This window comes from Nannospalax galili, unplaced genomic scaffold (genome assembly GCF_000622305.1).
Source record: "Nannospalax galili isolate Female #2095 unplaced genomic scaffold, S.galili_v1.0 scaffold639, whole genome shotgun sequence".
NCBI lineage: Eukaryota > Metazoa > Chordata > Mammalia > Rodentia > Spalacidae > Nannospalax > Nannospalax galili.
The window spans coordinates 3,129,761-3,148,333 of NW_008344644.1; the positions used below are offsets into that span (position 1 = coordinate 3,129,761).

At 35.9% G+C, this 18,573-nt stretch overlaps 1 protein-coding gene across 1 annotated transcript in view; it reads left to right on the forward strand.

Moving 5' to 3' along the window:
* Positions 1 to 18,573, forward strand: part of Pclo (piccolo presynaptic cytomatrix protein) — a 440,245-nt gene that overhangs the window by 5,771 nt on the left and 415,901 nt on the right. The window contains 1 exon segment of the mRNA XM_008840911.2: positions 2,266 to 3,721. Within this exon segment, the coding sequence (XP_008839133.1) occupies positions 2,266 to 3,721 (1,456 nt within the window).

The following is an 18,573-nucleotide window of genomic DNA, read 5'->3' on the forward strand; positions in this document are numbered from 1 at the left end:
TTTCCATCTGGACCATATACAAGGATTCAATTTAATATAATTTCTAAATAATTACTTATAAGATAGGCACATCTATAATGCAGTCCCTTCAAAGGAGTGTTCATTATATTAATTTAATGTGAACATTTCCAGAATAATGTCAAATTCTGCCCAATGTACCTCTCTGAAGTAACCCATTTTCGGTGATGTACTATGGCTCTCCATCTTTATCCAGAAGAGGGCACATAAGGTGTCTTATAAAGAAGCATTCAAAATGATTATGTCCAGATGGAAATATGTAGCAAGGTGTTTCAAAAGTTATCATGGAACTTTTGAAAATTATTGAAGAAATAATTTTAGGTCTCTTTTAATGAAACTTTCAGAAATACAGTAAAATGTTTACTTTTTGTAACCCCCTTCCTGGAGGAACCTATCCACACTGAGTTCTATTTATTCCATTATTATGTAGAAGTATTAATATATGGTGCTGGGGATAGGTTACACTTCACACTTGCCAGGCAAATCCTGTACCAGTGAGCCACACGCTGCCATATTTATTCATCATTTAATCTATACATTTTCATTTAAGGATTAGTTTCCAAGTCTTTGTTGTAAGACTTCTCTGTTTCCACTATCTTAGATCTTGATCTTTGTTTTAATCATTAAGCAAGTTCTGAAGAACTTAGTTTATCTCATTGAATAGCACAAATTGCTTTTGTAAGGTAACTGGCCCCTAACTAGCAAATTAAGCCTAATTGAAAAGAAATATGTAGAACTTTATTGTGATCATCTCATGTTTTAGGTTCTACCAACTCACTGGTCTTTTAATCTCATTTCTCTTAAGGAGAAACATGTTTTCAAAATGTAAAATGACATGTATCAAATGAATTACTTATCTCACTTTCTCCTTGGTTATAATGTAAAATGCTCTCTTAATTGCAACTTAATTGATGAAAAAAATGTGTTATTTAAAAATTTAATATGACCTTTGGCTAAATACATACATAAGGTGTATTTTAGTTGCTTATCCAAAAATCACTTAAAATTGATCATATTAGAAAAATAAAAATTTAAAGAATGAATCCTCTTATATTTGAGGTATGAATTGAAAGAAACATTTAAAAACTACTTGACATACCTTTGTATCAATGTCAGTAATAAGATTCCTCATAATTTATCATTGGCAATAACAAGTAAGGTAGCAAACACTGAATGAAGGTATTACAGTTTATCCTTACCTGTGGAAAGTAACAGTACTTTTCAAAAATAGGGTCATAATTAATTTATTAATGCTCAAGATGCTTTGATCATCTTGTGATTTTTCCATGAACATTTCACAGTAAAAATGAACTATTAGAAAAGATAAAGTAATATTGATCTTTCACAAGAAAGATGGATTTGTTTTTCAAGAAATTAAGTAATGAAAAGGGAAAGTCTTTACTCTGTGAAGTTTGATAAGGATAGGGTTTGATGGGTGTTATCCTTCTAGGTAGAACAGAGCAAAATTGAATATGTCATCAACTTCCTCAGCTGCCTACAAGGTGCCACTTAAGTTCCATTTACCCACAATTTCCTGTAATACTGTGCGCTTTATGTTACTAATATGAATTATCCAAATTAAGTAAAACATTTTGCAAAACATTATATTTTCAAATGAACATTTTTTACTTGTTAATTCTCTCTGTATTTAGATTATCTTTGACTTTTGATAAATAATCATACACTAATGATCATATATGTACTGCAATATGACATTGCATTGACTTAGTGCAGTTTTACTTTAATCCTATGTTTAATTATGACTTTATGTATTCTAGTAAATATATCTATGTAAGTGTTCATTATAAGCATTTTAATTTTTAAATATTTTATTTATTTTTATTTTGTGTGTATGGGTATATTACCTGCATGTATGTAAGTGAACCCATGTTCTACAATGCCTGCAAAGGACAAAACAGAACGTCAGATTCCCTAGAACTGGAGTTACGGACTGTTGTTAGCTGCCATGTGGGTGCTGAGAATGGAACCCATGTCCTCTGCAAGAGCAGCCAGTGCTCTTAACTACTGAGCCATCTCTCTGATCCCCATTATAAATACTTTAAATTGCTATCTCATTAAGAAGCTTTCTGATCAACACCTTGTTGAAAATTTCTACCCTTTCAAAAAATAACAGACATTAAAAGTTTTATGATCATTCAAGTTTGAGCTTATAAGAAAATAACAGTTTTAAATATTGCTTTGGTTTGAAAAAAACCCACTATTTTCATTTCTTTTTTCATTTTCCAGGAAACAAGAGTTGGCTAGTAGTCAGCCTCCAAAGCCACCGGGAAAGCCACCTGACCCAGGGCGGCCCACTCAGCCCGGTCTCAGTAAAAGCAGAACTACAGACACATTTAGGCTGGAGCAGAAATTGCCTGGAAGGAGTCCTTCCACTATTAGCCTGAAAGAATCAAAGTCCAGAACTGATTTTAGGGAAGAGCACAAGCCTAGTATGATGCCTGGTTTCCTCTCAGATGTTAACCCTTTAAGTGCTGTCTCCTCTGTTGTAAATAAATTCAATCCTTTTGATTTAATATCAGACTCTGAGGCATCCCAGGAGGAAGCTATCAAGAAACAAAAAGTTTCTCAGAAGGAACAAGGAAAATCCGAAGGAATCACAAAACCTCCCTCACAGCAGCAATCACCCAAACCAGTTCCTAAACAGCAAGGACCGGCAAAGGACCCAGTACAGCAGGATGGCTCTCCTAAGTCAGTATCTTCCCAGCAACCAGAAAAAATGAAATCACAATCCCCAGGCACAGGAAAGCCTCTTCAGGGGTCTGCCCAGCCTCCACTGAAGGACCAGGCAAAATTACCACTTCAACGAGATGCAACCAGGCCTCAAACTAAACCATCAGACTCAGTAAAACCTTCCCAGCAGATCCCATCCAAAACACCTGTTAATCAAGCAAGTCCTGGAAAATCTGCAGTCCAGCAGACTGGACCTGGAAAGGCCACAGTCCAGCAGCCAGGGCCAGTGAAGTCCACAGCTCAACCAACAGGGCCAGTGAAGACCCCAGCCCAACCACCATTGACAGCAAAGTCTCAAGCTCAACAGGCTGGATCAGAGAAGCCTTTGTCTCAGCAGCCAGGGCCAAAGTCTTTAGCTCAGCCACCTGCGCTTGGAAAAACTCCACTTCAGCAGCCAGGGCCAACAAAGTCCCCAGTCCAACAGCCAGGGACAGCAAAACCTGCAGCTAAACAGCCTGGACCACAGACTCTCGCTAAGACAACTGGGCCTACAAAAACTCCAGCTCAGCAACCTGGTCCTGGAAAGACACCAGCTCAACAGCCTGCCCCAACAAAGCCCCAGCCTCAACAACCTGCGCCAGCAAAGCCCCAACCTCAACAACCTGCCACAGCAAAGCCCCAGCCTCAACAGCCTGTCCCAGCAAAGCCCCAGCCTCAACAGCCTCCCCCAGCAAAGCCCCAACCTCAGCAGCCTGCCCCAGCAAAGCCCCCAGCTCAACAGCCTACAAAACCAGTAAGCCAAATGGTAACTGGAAAACCTATACAATTACCACCAGCTTTATCGACAGTACAGACTCCAGTAAAAGGTCTCTCTAAAACCATCTGTCCTCTTTGCAACGCCACTGAACTTCTGTTGCATGTTCCAGAAAAGGCCAATTTTAACACATGCACTGAGTGTCAAACTACCGTCTGTAGCCTCTGCGGTTTCAATCCCAACCCTCATTTAAGGGAGGTGAGTGCATTTATTTACCTGACCACTCTCTGTAAGCAAATCATCACCTCTACACAGGACACTTACTTGATAGGAAGGTGCTGTCTTTCTTCTCCTTCCCTCTTTCTCTCTTTCCCGCCCTCCCCCTCCCTCCACCCCCTTGTCCTTTTTCCCTTTTTCTGTCAATTGTAAATTTATTTTAAAAGACATGTTCTCTGATGATAAGCCCCAAACATTGCCACAGTTTCTGAAGATTCAGCATATACAACAGATATGAATTGAAGGAAAGATACTGAACTCATTTTATTCTGTGTTTCAGACATTATTATTTTACATAAACTAGTATTGCTTTAATTTTTGAATTGATGCTCCCACTTACCAAATTTTAGCATTGCGGTTGTATTTTCTGTTTCATTGCTTGTTGGACTTTGGCTTTTTCAGTCAGGATTGCCATGCAGCCCAAGCTGTCTTGGAACTCATGTAGCTCAGGTTGGTTTTAACTTACTAGTCTCCTTTCACAGCCTCCCAAGTTTTGGGATTACAGGCATGCCCCATCACCCCCACATCAAATTTTGGTACTCTTAACTGTGATCATGTTTGTATTAAAAATAGATAATTGTTTTCAAATTCTAAATATAATTGTAATGCTGACTTAAGTCCAGTTTTCAATTTGTACATGCCCCATCTCTGCTGGTCATTCTGATATACCCCCATGAGGGCACGTCTCCGTCAGTAGTTGAGAGTCATTGATAGCATCATAGATCAGTCCACAAAATGAAGCCATTGAAGTGAATCCAGCCAATGCTGTGTACCTTCTCAGTTTATATCTCTTACCTAGGTAACCTGCTTAATCATCAACTCATAAAAGGCCAGTAGTGACATAGATGAATACAGCTGTTTATTCTTATCAAAGATAAAATAATTCACAACTAGTCAGTTAATATTAGCCTAGTGCTTAAAGATCTCAAATAAGCTAATATTTTAATGGGTTGAAATTTGGGGACATTCTCCAGAAAAGGCACTAAAAACTACAGTGCAGCAGAAAAACTAAGACACTCTCTGGAGTTAAGAGGTGATAACATGAAGATGGGATAATGCTGTATGTCTAGTGATGTAAAGAGACTTGTGGTCCAAAAGAGTCTAGGAAAAGTTTCATGGTCTTCCTTTTTTAATTAAGTCTGATAACTCCTACTGTATAGAAAGCACATTCAGTCCATCTGGAGTACATCTCTGAGTGGGCTGTCTATGCACTGTGACTGTGAACAGTCCTGGAAGAAACTGACAACAGGCAATGAAAGATTATATGATTAGAACATCTCTAGGAGATAGAGTTGTATGCTGTTTTTATAAATTAAGTCTGTGTTATGATAATAACAATATTGATAATTTTATGTTAATTTGGTTACTAATTATAATGTATGAGAAACACATATTTTTAAATATGTCAGTGTCTCCTTGTGTTTTAAAGTATCTTTTAGTTTTTTAACCAAAAACTCCTATTGGATACTTTAACTGTTTAAATAAGCCGTTGTTTATGTATAAAACTATAATTAATTAAATATAATATATTCAAATGATGGAGGAAATCAGAGTATAAGTAGTTGTGTGTGTGTGTGTGTGTGTGTGTGCGTGTGTGTGTGTGTGTGTGTGTGTGTGTGTGTGTAGCTTTGAAATTTTTGGTAAGTTATATTTCTGCCCATAGTGGAGCATTTTGATAATCAAGATAATGGCTTTAAATGATAGATGATATTTTCCTCACAAGTTTACATTCATTATGCTTCAGTGGAAATGCATGAGGCAGAAATATGCAGATGGAAATTCAAGCCACATATGTTGCTTATGTGCCCAGTATTTGGATGACAAATAGTATTTGAATACCTAGTATGTGGAAGATACTCTGCTACATGCTTATGGGATAGAAATATTACTAAAACATGAATACAGATATTAACATGTTTAAAATATACTTGATTATCATATTTGTAAACAAATGTGATATAGGTTCAGATGATAAGAACTGTGCCAGATAGAAACATAGACAAATTTCTCAGTAGGAAGCACCCATTCTAGTGGGTAAGATTAAGGAAAGCTTCTTGCAAATGGTAGCATTTGTACTGAAGGTATCAGGATCTGTACTAGTTCAACAAATGGAGGACATTAAAGAGTGTGTTGAAGGCATTATGAATAAATCTTAGGGTGGCAAGAGAGCTTAGTGAAAAAAAAGCATTAAAAGTCATTGCTGTGTAAACATGATCTGAGTTGGATCCCGAGATCACTAGGGAAAGGAGAAAACTGACACAGAAAGTTGTCCACTACCTATACATGTGAACGGTGTCACATGTGCACCTGCACACACACATACACACACAGAGACATATAGACACACAAAATTATAATAAAAAATAGTTTAGGTCAGCTGGAGTGATGAGGAGAAAATGGACACTGATATTAGAGACAGGGTGGAGTTCAATTTTTTTCCTTTCTTTCATAGAAGGTGGTAACGAATATTCAACTTCATGAAACATGTTTGATTAACATAATCATATGTTGATCATTGACTTTCAAAACATTGTGAAGCAGCACTGAATACTGTGATTGAATCAAATATTTGATTTAATAGTTATGGAGTCTTCCCTAAGTTATATTTCAGAAAGAGTGTGTGTGTGTGTGTGTGTGTGTGTGTGTGTGTTTTAGGTTTGTATAGGTCTTTACATCTCACATAATTGTTTATTTTATCAACACTAAGCTTCCAAATAGTTCAAAAGGCATATATATTGTTTTCCTTACTACATTAATAAAGAAATTGGTGTTCAGATTGTTAATAAGTTTAGTTTTAGGTCAAGTTAGTTAATTACCAAGCAGAATCTAAACTAAATCTCCTTCTGAATGTGCTGTAGTCAGAGAAAGAAACCATCACTGTCAAATGCCTGAGGGCTATCTTTATGAAATCCCTGGTATTTTGGGAAGGTGATGGGCGATGACAGTATAGACACATGTGGATGGGCATGGAAGGAGTAGAGAGCACCAAGGCAAAGGGAGGACCTTACTAAGCTGGAAAGAAGGTATTCTTCGTGTTTACTACATGAGCATGGACAAGTCATGCATACTTTGTTATTGTGGTACCATTTGATATATACAAATAGTGACATGCTATATGCTAAAGCATTTCAAATTGTTTGAGGGAGTAACTGAAAATATGTATGGGGAAATATTTTAAATATAAAAATTGTTTTGAGTTTGAATGATATTGCAAAGGAATTGATTTTAATACTTTAAAGAAATTGTACTTCAATTGGAGCTTCAATGTGTATTTGCTTACTGTTTTCTACATGGAGACAGTATTATATATTGTTGGCTTCTGAGGTAGCAACATGAAGCCATCCGATCAGAAGTATTCATGAGAACACTTCATTTCAATGTTCATTTTTATTTTTGCTAGAAGAAAACATGAATTCTAATTCTTAACCCCAGAAAGTTATCATCCCAAGCCTTTTTCATCACATTGCCAATTCTTCAAATTCTTACATCATCTAGAGGTCAGAACTATTCTGGAAGTTAGAGTGGGAAGAGGCTGCAAGTTTCTGTTGTAGGAGATGAAGTTGCTGAAATTTGAAGCATGGCCACCATTTCTGAATTGTCATACATGTCCATGAAAACATAAATCTGTCTTCTAAATTGCCCTCAAATATTCACAGTCAACAGTTTTTCCATAGAAGGATAGATGATGTAATTTTGTAATTACAAAATATTTCATAATTTACTTGTGTACTTTGATGTTTCCTTTAAATAAACATTATTGTTGCTTTTCTAGTCTATAGGTAAAGTAGAAATACTGATCAGTAATACTGAAAGTTCTTGAAGAATTTTTCTGATAATTTTTTGTTACCAACACATCAGAATTAGAGTTGTATTTGCTCATGACTATAAGGGACTGTCGATATGGGAGGAAGCACTGGGAAAATATCTACATTCAGCCATAATCTTAGGGACATCTTTATCTCTGAATTCTAAATTTTCTAGACTTTCCCCTATCCTGCACAGATAAACACCTTACACAACTTAGCCATCTATGTGGAGTGGATGGCTTTTAAATTAACTCTGTCTCTGGAGGCTGTTGAGATGGGAGCTGTTCCAAGTACATTTTAGGGATCCCCTGGCTCCAGGCCTAGACTTGGCATGGAGAGGAAGTCAGAGCTGTAGTTCTTCTTGCTGGTCCATTAATGGAATTAATCTCTACGATACAGCCTTTCTCTTTGGGTTTGCTTTATGACCCAAACTGAACATTTTCTTTCAGTTACTGAAAAGGCATTTTTGTTGCTTTTGTGAATTTACTTATTGCTTTCAGTGAATAGTCTTAGGCAAGACACATTTGTGGACACATTTAAAAGCTTGTCCTTAATGCTGACCATTCTCTCAACTCTTCTGAAACTGTACAACATAAGAAAATGATTTGTCATTTCTAGAATGATAGTGAACCAAATGTTAGTGATAATTTATTTCATTTCATTTTCAGACACAATACATGAATTTGGGGCAGAACTAGATAGTCTGTTAAACAAAAGCATGACAACTTTTCAGGAGAAAAACAGTAATAAAAACCAACCTAAACTTTCATGTGTATATTTGCTTGTAAACTTTACAAAAATGATAAAAAACAGAATGTGTTTCAAGTTAGTTTTTTGATGGATAGTTCTGTGGCTGCTTCTAATTCAAGTAAAAGTGTGTGTGCTTGTGTGTGTGTGTGTGTGTGTGTGTGTTGAACATTGATTTGTTAAGAAGACCTGGTACTGTAATTCCAGCAGAGGCAGGCAGATCTTTGTGTATTCAAGGCCAACCTCATCTATATAGGGAGTTTCAGGACAGCCAGGGCTACATAATTGAGTCCCTGTCTTAAAAAACAAACAAACAAACGAACAAACAAAAAACTTTGAAAGAGCGTGGCAGGAACCTGTGGCTAAAACACTCTAGGAAGACATTCCTCTTGGTGGAAGTGGAGTAGCTGAAAGAGCCTTTAGAAAAGAAGATTTTTTTTCTCTTACTTGCAGTTTTTAGTATAGAGATTTTGTTTTCCTGGTCTTCTCAAATTTCAAACAAAACTTCAGCTCCTCTTAAAAAGGAAAACTGAGCACACAAATGTTCATCTCTTCCCTTAAGTTCTCACTTTTTAAAAAGATTAAAGGTGTACTAACTCCAGAAAAATGTGAATGAGCACCAGCAATAGATGTTGGTAGGATAAAGAGTTCTAGGAGTCAGAAGGAAAATTGAAAGCAGTTCCTGAAGAGCTATGGAAACACTGTAAAAATGGCCATCTCTGAGGTTGCCTTGGAGTCAGCAAATATAAAAATGTGGGTTCATAAGATAACATAAGTAACATAATCTATACTCTTCATGAGAGAGATTTAAAAGGGTATGTCATTAATGATTACCACACTCAAATTCAGTGGGCTGATTGAAAGTAAAAATGGACATGGCTAATGACCAGGAAAATATCAACCCAGAATTTCTCCAGATTATGTTTTAATGAACTAAAAAGAACATGCACAGAGTTCTTCAACTACTTGTTTAGAATCCACACTAAGTTTCATAGATGTTCTAGATTCTGGGTATATAGACATGAACTAAACAGGCTGCGTTTCTACCTTATGGTTGAGTATTCTAGTCAGGATCACAAATAACTGAAACATATGGGTCAACAGATGGTAAAAGTGTGATGGAGAAAAATGAAATCCAGGAGGAGTATGGTATGTAAGGAGAGAACTGGGGATGGGTGATGTGTCATCATCCTCTTATTCGGACCTTGGTGTCTTAAGCTTAGAGGATGATTTGGACTCTAGAAATTTAAATCGGGTTGGCAAGATGGCTCAGTGAGCAAAGGCACTTGCCATCAAGTCTGGCAACCTGAGTTGAATCCCTGGAACCCACATCAAAAAGGGAAAGAACTGACTTCTGAAAGTTGTCCTATGCTGTCTACACTCAAACCATTACATGCATGCAGCACCCCCATACACAAAATAAATAAATACATATTAAACATTTTTAAAAGTTTAATTATTACTGAAATTCTAATCTTTTTATTTATTTTTATTCTATGCTTATGAGTGTTTGGCCTGTAGAGACCAGATAAAGGTAGATCCTCCAGACCTGGAGTTAGAGATGGTTGTTAGCTGCCATGTGGGTCATGAGAACTGAACTCAGGCCCTTTGCAAGAGCAGCCAGGGCTCTTAATGGCTCAGCCATCTCTCTATCCCCCTTGTAATTGAAATTATAATGTGAGTGGAGTTGAGGGTCAAAGGTTGAGAGAGTGATAAGCCAGAGAAGGGTAGGGGTGCAACCAGGTGATAAGCCAGGGAAGGGTAGGGGTGCACCCAGGTGATAAGCCAGGGAAAGGTAGGGGTGCACCCAGGTGATAAGCCAGGGAAAGGTAGGGGTGTACCCAGGGATGTGCGTCATTTGGAAATCACCTTTCCACTCCCAGCCATGGAGCTTATTTCTAAAAATAAGTTACAACATAAAGATGTCCTTTGATATAAATCAGCTTATACAACAAGATGAGAATATATAACACTTTATAGATCAAACATAAATTCCAAACACTCCAAGCTATGGGAACAATCACACAAAAAATGGAAAAGCAAAAGTGAATACCATTGACTCCGGAGGGTCAGCCTCAGTGGCAGAGGAGGCTTTTACATTTATTTTACTTTGTTTTGTTTTATTTTTGTTGTTGTTTAATATTTTTTATTGAGCTTTTGTACATTTCATGCTCCTGAATCAAATTAATACCCCCTCCCCCATCCAGCCCTCTCCCCTGCCCCATTGTACTTGGATGTCCTTCAGTTCAGGTTCATCCACTGGATTCTAGTCAGCCTATCTAGAGATCTTAAGGAATGTCTACTCTCCCTCACCCAGCAGTAATCAGTGTCCAACAGTTTGCAGGCTTGGACTGCCCACTGCCCATTTCCCTTGCACCGTTCTGGGCCCTTGTCTGATTGAATTGGCATGGCTCTTGTGCTCAATGCCAGCCACCAATGCCATAAGCTCACGTGAGTAAGCTTCCAGGGGCCTGAAAGCCTCTGTTTCCCTGTGTTCCTGAACCAACCCTGGTCCTTTCAAACCTTCTGCCCCCTCTTCCACAATGGTCCCTGAGCCATGGGTGAAGGAAGTTTAATATAGGAGTCCTATCCAAGGACACACACGCTGTAGTGTCTTATTCTCTAAAACTTAGCCAGTTGCAGCCTTCTGGTTTTTGAGACAGGGTCTCCTTGTAGCCTAAGCTGGCCTGGAACTGGATATGTAAGCCACGCTGGCCTGGATCTCACAGAGATCTGCCTGTCTCTGTCTCCGCCTCCTGAGTATTAGAATTAAAGTCATGTGCCAACACACCTAGTCTGGCTTTTATTTTTAATTGTACAAATTGTGTGTGTGTGCTTTTTTAATTTTTAGATTCATGTTCAAATTAAAATTAACATTAGAGTAAGTTAAAACCTCTCTGTTATCAAATTATTGGTTAAACAAATACAAGATGTGAAAGGTCTGATAAATTATTTGAATTCTTATTTTTTTGTATCTTTAACCCCAGTATTTGTTAGACAGCTTTCCATTACTATAATAAATACCTAATAATTTATAAAGAGAGAAGTTGTATTTTGGGTCACAGTTTTTAGTTTCAGTCTGTGATCAGTTGGCCCATTGCTGCTGAACATGTAGCGAGGAGTCAGTTTTCCACATTCTCTTTCAAGGACACTCCCCTAGCGATTAGAAGACCTCCGGGCTGCCCTCGTAAAGTTTTCACCACCTCTAGGTAGTGCCCATTTTAGGGCCAGACTTTTAGCACATAGGCCTCTGGGGATCATTGAAAACACCAATTATAGTAGGAATCTAAGTTTTGAAATTAGAAGAATATTTGGTTCTAATACATAATGAGATTTTGAAATACCTTATGCTTATGATAGTGTTTGGCCAGTTTTTTTTATTCATTCACTTTTTTTTTGCAAAGCTCTGTGCTCTGTTATGTTTATGAAATCTAAAGAGAAAGTATCATAATTCTAAGCATAAGATTTTGGAAGGCAAAGGTGCAATGACCTAATAAGTCCTGTGGTGACTCTTACTATTAAAGTAAAATATCTTGGGGCTAGAGAGGAAGTGGCTTTAGCAGTTAAAAGCACTGGTTGCTCTTGCAGAGCACTCAGGTTTGAGTCCCAGCACCTACATGGTGGCTAACAGCCATCCATAACTCCAGTTCTAAGGCATCTGACACCCTCTTCTGACCTCTACAGGCATTGCACAACATGAGTGTACATGTAGGCAGTACATTCATACATATAAAATAAAAATGATAAAAATATTCTTAAAAGATTTAAAAATAGCCAGGCGTGGTGGTGCACGCCTTTAATCCCAGCACTTGCCTGCCTCTGCCTCCCAAGTGCTGGGATTAAAGGCGTGCGCCACTACAGGTAGTAATTTTAACACTGTGTGTTTCAAACAATTTACTTAACAATTTATAAGCAGTTTATTGTTTAGTGCTTTTTTAATGAGGTAGTCAAATTTTAAGAAAAACAAAAAAGCTAGTAGCTATGGAGCTGGAATGATGGCTTGGTGGTTAAGAGCATTGGTTGCTCTTGCAAGGGACCTGGGCTTGATTCCCAGCACCCACATGGCGGCTAAGAACTGTCTATAACTCCAGTTCTGGGGATCTCAGGCCCTCTTCTGACCTCTGCAGGCATTGCACAACATGGGTGTACTTACATACATGCAGGCAATACACTCATACACATAATTTAAAAATAACAAATAATAAAATATTTTAAAAACTAGAAAGCTAACTGAATCAAACTTCAAATCTTTTTTTTTCTTTCTTTCTTTTTATTTGGTCATCCTGTAGACCCATCTGGTTTGGAATTTGCTATGTAGATCAGGCTGGCCTGGATCTGACAGAGATTTGCTTGCTTCTGCTTCCAGAGTGCTGAGATTATATGTCTGCACCACCACATCTGGCTTCAAACTTCAAATTCTAAATCATTTTGGAATGTGTAGTATTTGTTTATAAATTAGTGATAATATGGTTCTGGAATGATAGAAACTGTGCGATTTGAGACTTAGACTTTGTGGATATGAATCCTATTAGTTGTGTGATTTGTCAAGTCTCTATTTTCTGGAGTGGTTAGTTTCATTCTTTTAATATGATAGTAGGCATAATTAAAAGTCACACTTGGCTGTAAACATGAAATTACATTGAAATTGAAATTATAGCTTCATGTTCTTTATTACTGACATTAATCTTTATAACATTCTTATAGTCAAGTAGGGGTAAACCTATCATTGCTAGTCTCATTTGTAAGAACACTGAGGTTAAGAATGTGTGTTTTATAGGGTTACAAAATTGACAAGCAATGGATCTCGTGCAAGAGGGAAACTTTACTGATTCCCCAAGTTTAACATCTTTTCATAGGAGACCACATTAACTTTAAATGGATTATTAGGAATTTTTAAGTTTCTAAGTTACAGAAAATGTATTTGTGTGAATTTTATTTTACATATTTTTAAAATTAAAAGAAATTAATATCCTTGGTAGTTTATTTTCAAAATATTGAATCTGAAAAACAGTTGGTATAGGAAACAAAAAGGTCTTCAAGAACAACATTGGTTTTATACCTTCCTATGACTCACTGTTGCTCAAAAATCTTACAATGATGACTTCATTTCTGTTTACTAGTAAATCTGGGAGCTCTTACTCTGAGCCAGCTGCTCTACCAGAATTTGATAAAAGGGATTATGAAGGTGATAATGTTGCTTATTCACAGGAATAGCAATCAGCATCCAGAAGAACAGAAAGTTATTTAGCAGTTTAAGATAGAATTTTGTTTGAAAAGTAGAATATACATATATTTATGTATTATGAGATTGACCTTACTTATATATAAAAGTTTACCACCTTTGTGTTCTTTTTTCCTAATAAAATATTTACTGTACATTACTTCATAGAATTATGATGTTTGTATCATTTAGTCATCAGAAGTTTTAGTTGTATACTTAAATCTTTGTAACACCTTCAGTTACCTAAAGCATATTTATCATATGTAAATATGATGTTAGGAATTCTGTAATTGAACTGATTTAGAAAAACTTTAAATTTAAATCTCTATGTTTATTTTTCTGTCAGGAAGAATTTTAAAAATTAAAAGAAGAAAATGACTGAAAAATTTAGATAGAACTTATTTGAAAACTGAAAAAATATAAAGCAGATGAAGCATAATTCAAAAATTGTATTTTCTTGAAATGCATCTTGTAAAATACTTGTGTATACATATGTGTAAAATTTGAATAATTTATAGGTTGTATAAAATCTCCATTCAAAAAGCTGAAAGAGGCTAAAATTCCTAGGGAACTCTGCCTTTTTATATGAGTTAATATATTTTAAGCATTTTCTTACATTTTCAAAAATGTATATTCCTTCCCAAGTCAACACACATGGTGACTGGCTTAATTCCATGAGTTTCTAATTGAATTTAAAGATCTGCTGCTTTCAGCAAATGTTGAGTTCATATTTCTGTCTTTGTACTAAGCTTATGAGAACTTTGATGCATTTAACTAATGAAATTTACTTTTTTTCAGTTTTAAAATTAAATAATAGGAGAATAATGCAATAATCCAGTCAAATACTTTCACAAACACTGTTTAATTGGAGCCATTGGATCATAAGCTGCAAAACTGTTTACCAGCCTGAGACTTGTGTTAATTTACTGAGGTATAGAGGTGGGGGAGGCAGCTTAGACGGTTTCATGTATATTGTATGTCAGTTCAGTTTCCTTATTTGACATCCTCCTCATCTATGGAACTGTAGGACATGGACTGTCTTCCAATCTATGTACTTAAGTTGTTTTGTAAAGTGTGCTTTAGTGAAAGTGTCTGATTTCCTTGTTTTAGGCTACCACGAGGAAACATTCTTCTATCATTTGAGCTATTTGTGAGGACCTAAAAATGGTATTTCTAGGAAATATTAAATGCTGTTTCAGTTTATTAAAAGAAAAGAGTGCATGCTTAGTGTATTTATCATGAAACACGTTCATAGTTTCTGAATTATTCAGCAGAAAATTGTAATACGCACAATTTCAGAGAAGAAATTTCACCAAGTTGCAGAGTATATTATCAGAGTCTGAAGAATGCTATTGTCTTTAATCAAAATTAATTTTGCATTATTATGCAGAGTTAAGGATGGTAACTACAGAGAGCCATCTGCAGTCAAAGTACTGCTGGGAGTCACAGTCTCTGTGGGAGGCATGTGTCAGGTGCTCAGTGCAATCTTTGAGTAGAGCTGAGCTTGGATTCTTCTTTATAGTGTACCTTTCTTAGACTTTGTGTGTGTGTTTTTGTGGCCTTCAAAAATTATGCAAAGTTTTCAATAAGTATTTTAAACTAAATCAATGATTAATAGGAGAAACTTTTGGGATAGTGCATCTTCAAATAATATCTAAAATTTACTTGGTATCCAATACAGAGATATGAGTAAACATGAGAAGTGGACAGTCTTTTTCAAGTTTAAATATAAAGCAGGAGGAAATACTTAGAAAAAATTCAAATTACATATTTGAATTGAAATGCATTTTTTCAAAGAAATAATTCAGAAGTGGAAGAGCCTAGTCACTGAAATAGTAAGTGGTAAAAGCAGAAATTCAGAGTCTATGTAGAAGATGGGTTTCATTTCAGGGCATAGGAGAGGGCTCACAGTGGGCAGAAACACAGCTCGGTAAGTGAGGATGAGAACAATGGTTGAGGAAGTGAATGTTGTATTCAGGTGTTATGGGTTTCAGAAAAGCTTTGTTGTGGAGGCAAGAATAAAGCCCAAAAGATCTTAGTATACAAAAATAAAATGAACACATGGTTGAAGAAAGTTTTCAACAGCTAATATGAAAACCAATAGATACTAATTTCTGAAATTGTTCTTTTGGTGTTCCATTAACTAAGTACAGTAGCTTTGTAAATGGAGCAAAAATTCCATTATGAATCTTGGATGTTTTTTATTTTTGCTGAAAGTAGAAGGTTTTTATTTAGTTTTTACTGTTGTTGTTTTGAGAGGCTTTCATTCTGAAGCTAAACATATTAATAATACACCTGAAATTCTCAAGGAATAAAAAATGCCTATATCCTGAAAAATGTATTTATTAACATATGTGACAGAGTGCATTAATCCAGTGGAGAGCTGCTATGGGGAGTTACATGTAGGGGAGAAAGTCTAAATTTGATTTAGACCTATTACATGAAATGCATGTAAACTCAATAAAAATATACATATTAAGAAATAATAATTTTGAGCAGGAATATTATTTTCTTCTGGGTCCCTAAAATATATCAATTAACATTATTATTAATTAGAAGTATCACATTGATTATCTTGAATTATTATTGAAATGAAAATGTAATTTTTGGTAAACAGTAATTTTTTTCCAGTTCCTCTTTTTTTTCCAGTTAATTATTTATTTAATAACCACATACATAGAATAAGCATTTCATTACAACAGCATTGACATATTCAATAACAATTTTCTGAGCTAAGATGCATCTTTTTCAAAATTGGCTGTAAATTTTTAGGTTTACAGTTGAATTGTTACAGTTATACAATATTGTACTCAGTATAAACCCAATAAGACATAAAATTAAATGAAGTTATAATCTTTAAAAAATATCTCAATTTCTTTATTAAAATACTCAGTTTCATACAGAAAAATTCATTTTCAATGCAATTGACATTAAGATGTTTGCACATGAATTTCTAATCTGTCTATATATGTATCTGATTACTTGTGACAGTTGGTTACTTTCTGAGCTCCTTGGCATCTGAGGATGGATATAAAGTCATCAGGTAGATTTCAACGTTAATATTTTTCACATCTAATTATTATTATTTTTTAATCCTTTTTTAAATTTTTAATAAATACATGATTAGAGGAAGCATTTCACTATAGATTTAACATATCTGTACAAGTGTCTCTGCAATAGGATGAGTTCTTTGTGTATATGCCAAGAAGTGGTATAACTGGGTCAAATGGTAGGTTCATTTGTAGTTAGTTTTTGAATTCTCCACACTGTTTTCCATAGAGGTTGAACAAGTTTGCAGCCCCACCAGTGGTGGATGAGTGTTCCCCTTTCCCCACATCCTCTTTAACATTTGGTATCATTTGTTCTCTTGATTTTAGCCAGTCTGACTGGGATAAGATGAAATCTTAAAGTGGTTTTAATTTGCATTTCCCTAATTATTAGTGACGTTGAACATCATTTAAGATGTTTCAAAGCCATCTTTCCTTCTTCTTTTAAGAACTCTCTGTTCAACTCCTTAGCCCATCTTTTACTTGGGTTGCTTCTTGTCTTGATTCTCTGTTTTTTGAGTTTGTTATATATTCTGAATGTTAAACCTCTGTCAGATGTGTCGCTGGTGAAGATTTTCTCCCATTCTCTAAGTTTTCTCTTCGCTTCCCTGGTTGCCTCCTTTGATGCACAGAAGCTTTTTAGTTTAATGAGGTCCCATTTGTTGATTCTTGACTTTGTTTCCTGAGAAATTGATGTCCTTTTCCTGAGCAATTGATGTTTGGCTTAGAAAAATCCTTTCCTACACCTATATCTTGTAGGTTTTTTCCAATGTTTTCTTCTAATAGTTTCAGAGTTTCATGCTTTTCATTGAGGTCTTTGATCCATTTGGAATTGACTTTTGTGCAGGGTGAAAGTTAGGAGTTTAGTTTCATTCTTCTACAAGTGCAGATCCAGTTTCAGCACCATTTGCTGAATATGCTGTCTTTCCTCCAGTGAATATTCTTGGCCCCTTTGTCAAATATCAGGTGGCCGAAATCATATTTACTCATATTTGGGTCTTCAATATTGTTCCATTGATTTATGGGTCTTTTTTTTTTGCCAGTACCATGCTGTTTTAATGACCATAGATCTGTAATACAGCTAAAAATCTGGTATAGTAATACCCCCAGCATTGCTCAGTGCTCAGAGTTGTTTTGGCTATCGAAGGTCTTTTGTGCTTCCATATGAATCTTAGGATGTGACGATCTCTGCAGTGTTTTGTTCAATTACAACTTCACTTACTCCATTCCCATACTGTTACTTCCAACCTTAAGTCCAGCAATTTTATGTGCACTACAGTTGCTTTAACTTAACAGTTCTGGACATCATTGTTCTAGAAGTATGGGTTCTAGAAAGGAGGGTGGTAAGATGTCCTGTGTTTTTTTTGCAGCTATTGTGAGGGGGAGTGTTTCCATGTGCTCATTCTCTGATTGCTTGTTATTGGTATATGGAAAGGCTACAAACTTTTTTAGGTTAATTTTGTAACCTACCACTTTACTGAAAGTGTTAATCATTTCTAGGAATTTTCTGGTGGAATTTTTGGATCTCTTGGGCATAGTAGCATATCATCTGCAAAAAGGAATAATTTGACCTTTTTTCCCAATTATCACTCATTTAATTTCCTTCTCTTGTCTTATTGCTTTTGCAAGAGTTTCATCAAAAGTTTCAAGCACTATGTTAAAGAGAAGTGGAGGTAGTGGACAGCCTTGTCCGGTTCCTGATTTCAATGGGAATGCTTCCAGTTTTCCTCCATTTAGAGTGATGTTGGCTGTGGGTTTGTTATATATGGCTTTAATTACGTTGAGGTATGTTTCCTCCAGTCCAATTCTCTCTAGGACTTTGATCATAAATATATGCTGAATTTTGTCAAAGGCCTTCTCTGCATCTATTGAGATGACCATGTGGTTCTTGTTTTTGATCCCATTTACATGATTTATGACATTTATTGACTTACATATATTGAAGCATCCCTGTATCTCTGGGATAAAGCCAACTTGATCATGGTGGATGATCTTCTTGATGTCATTTGCAAA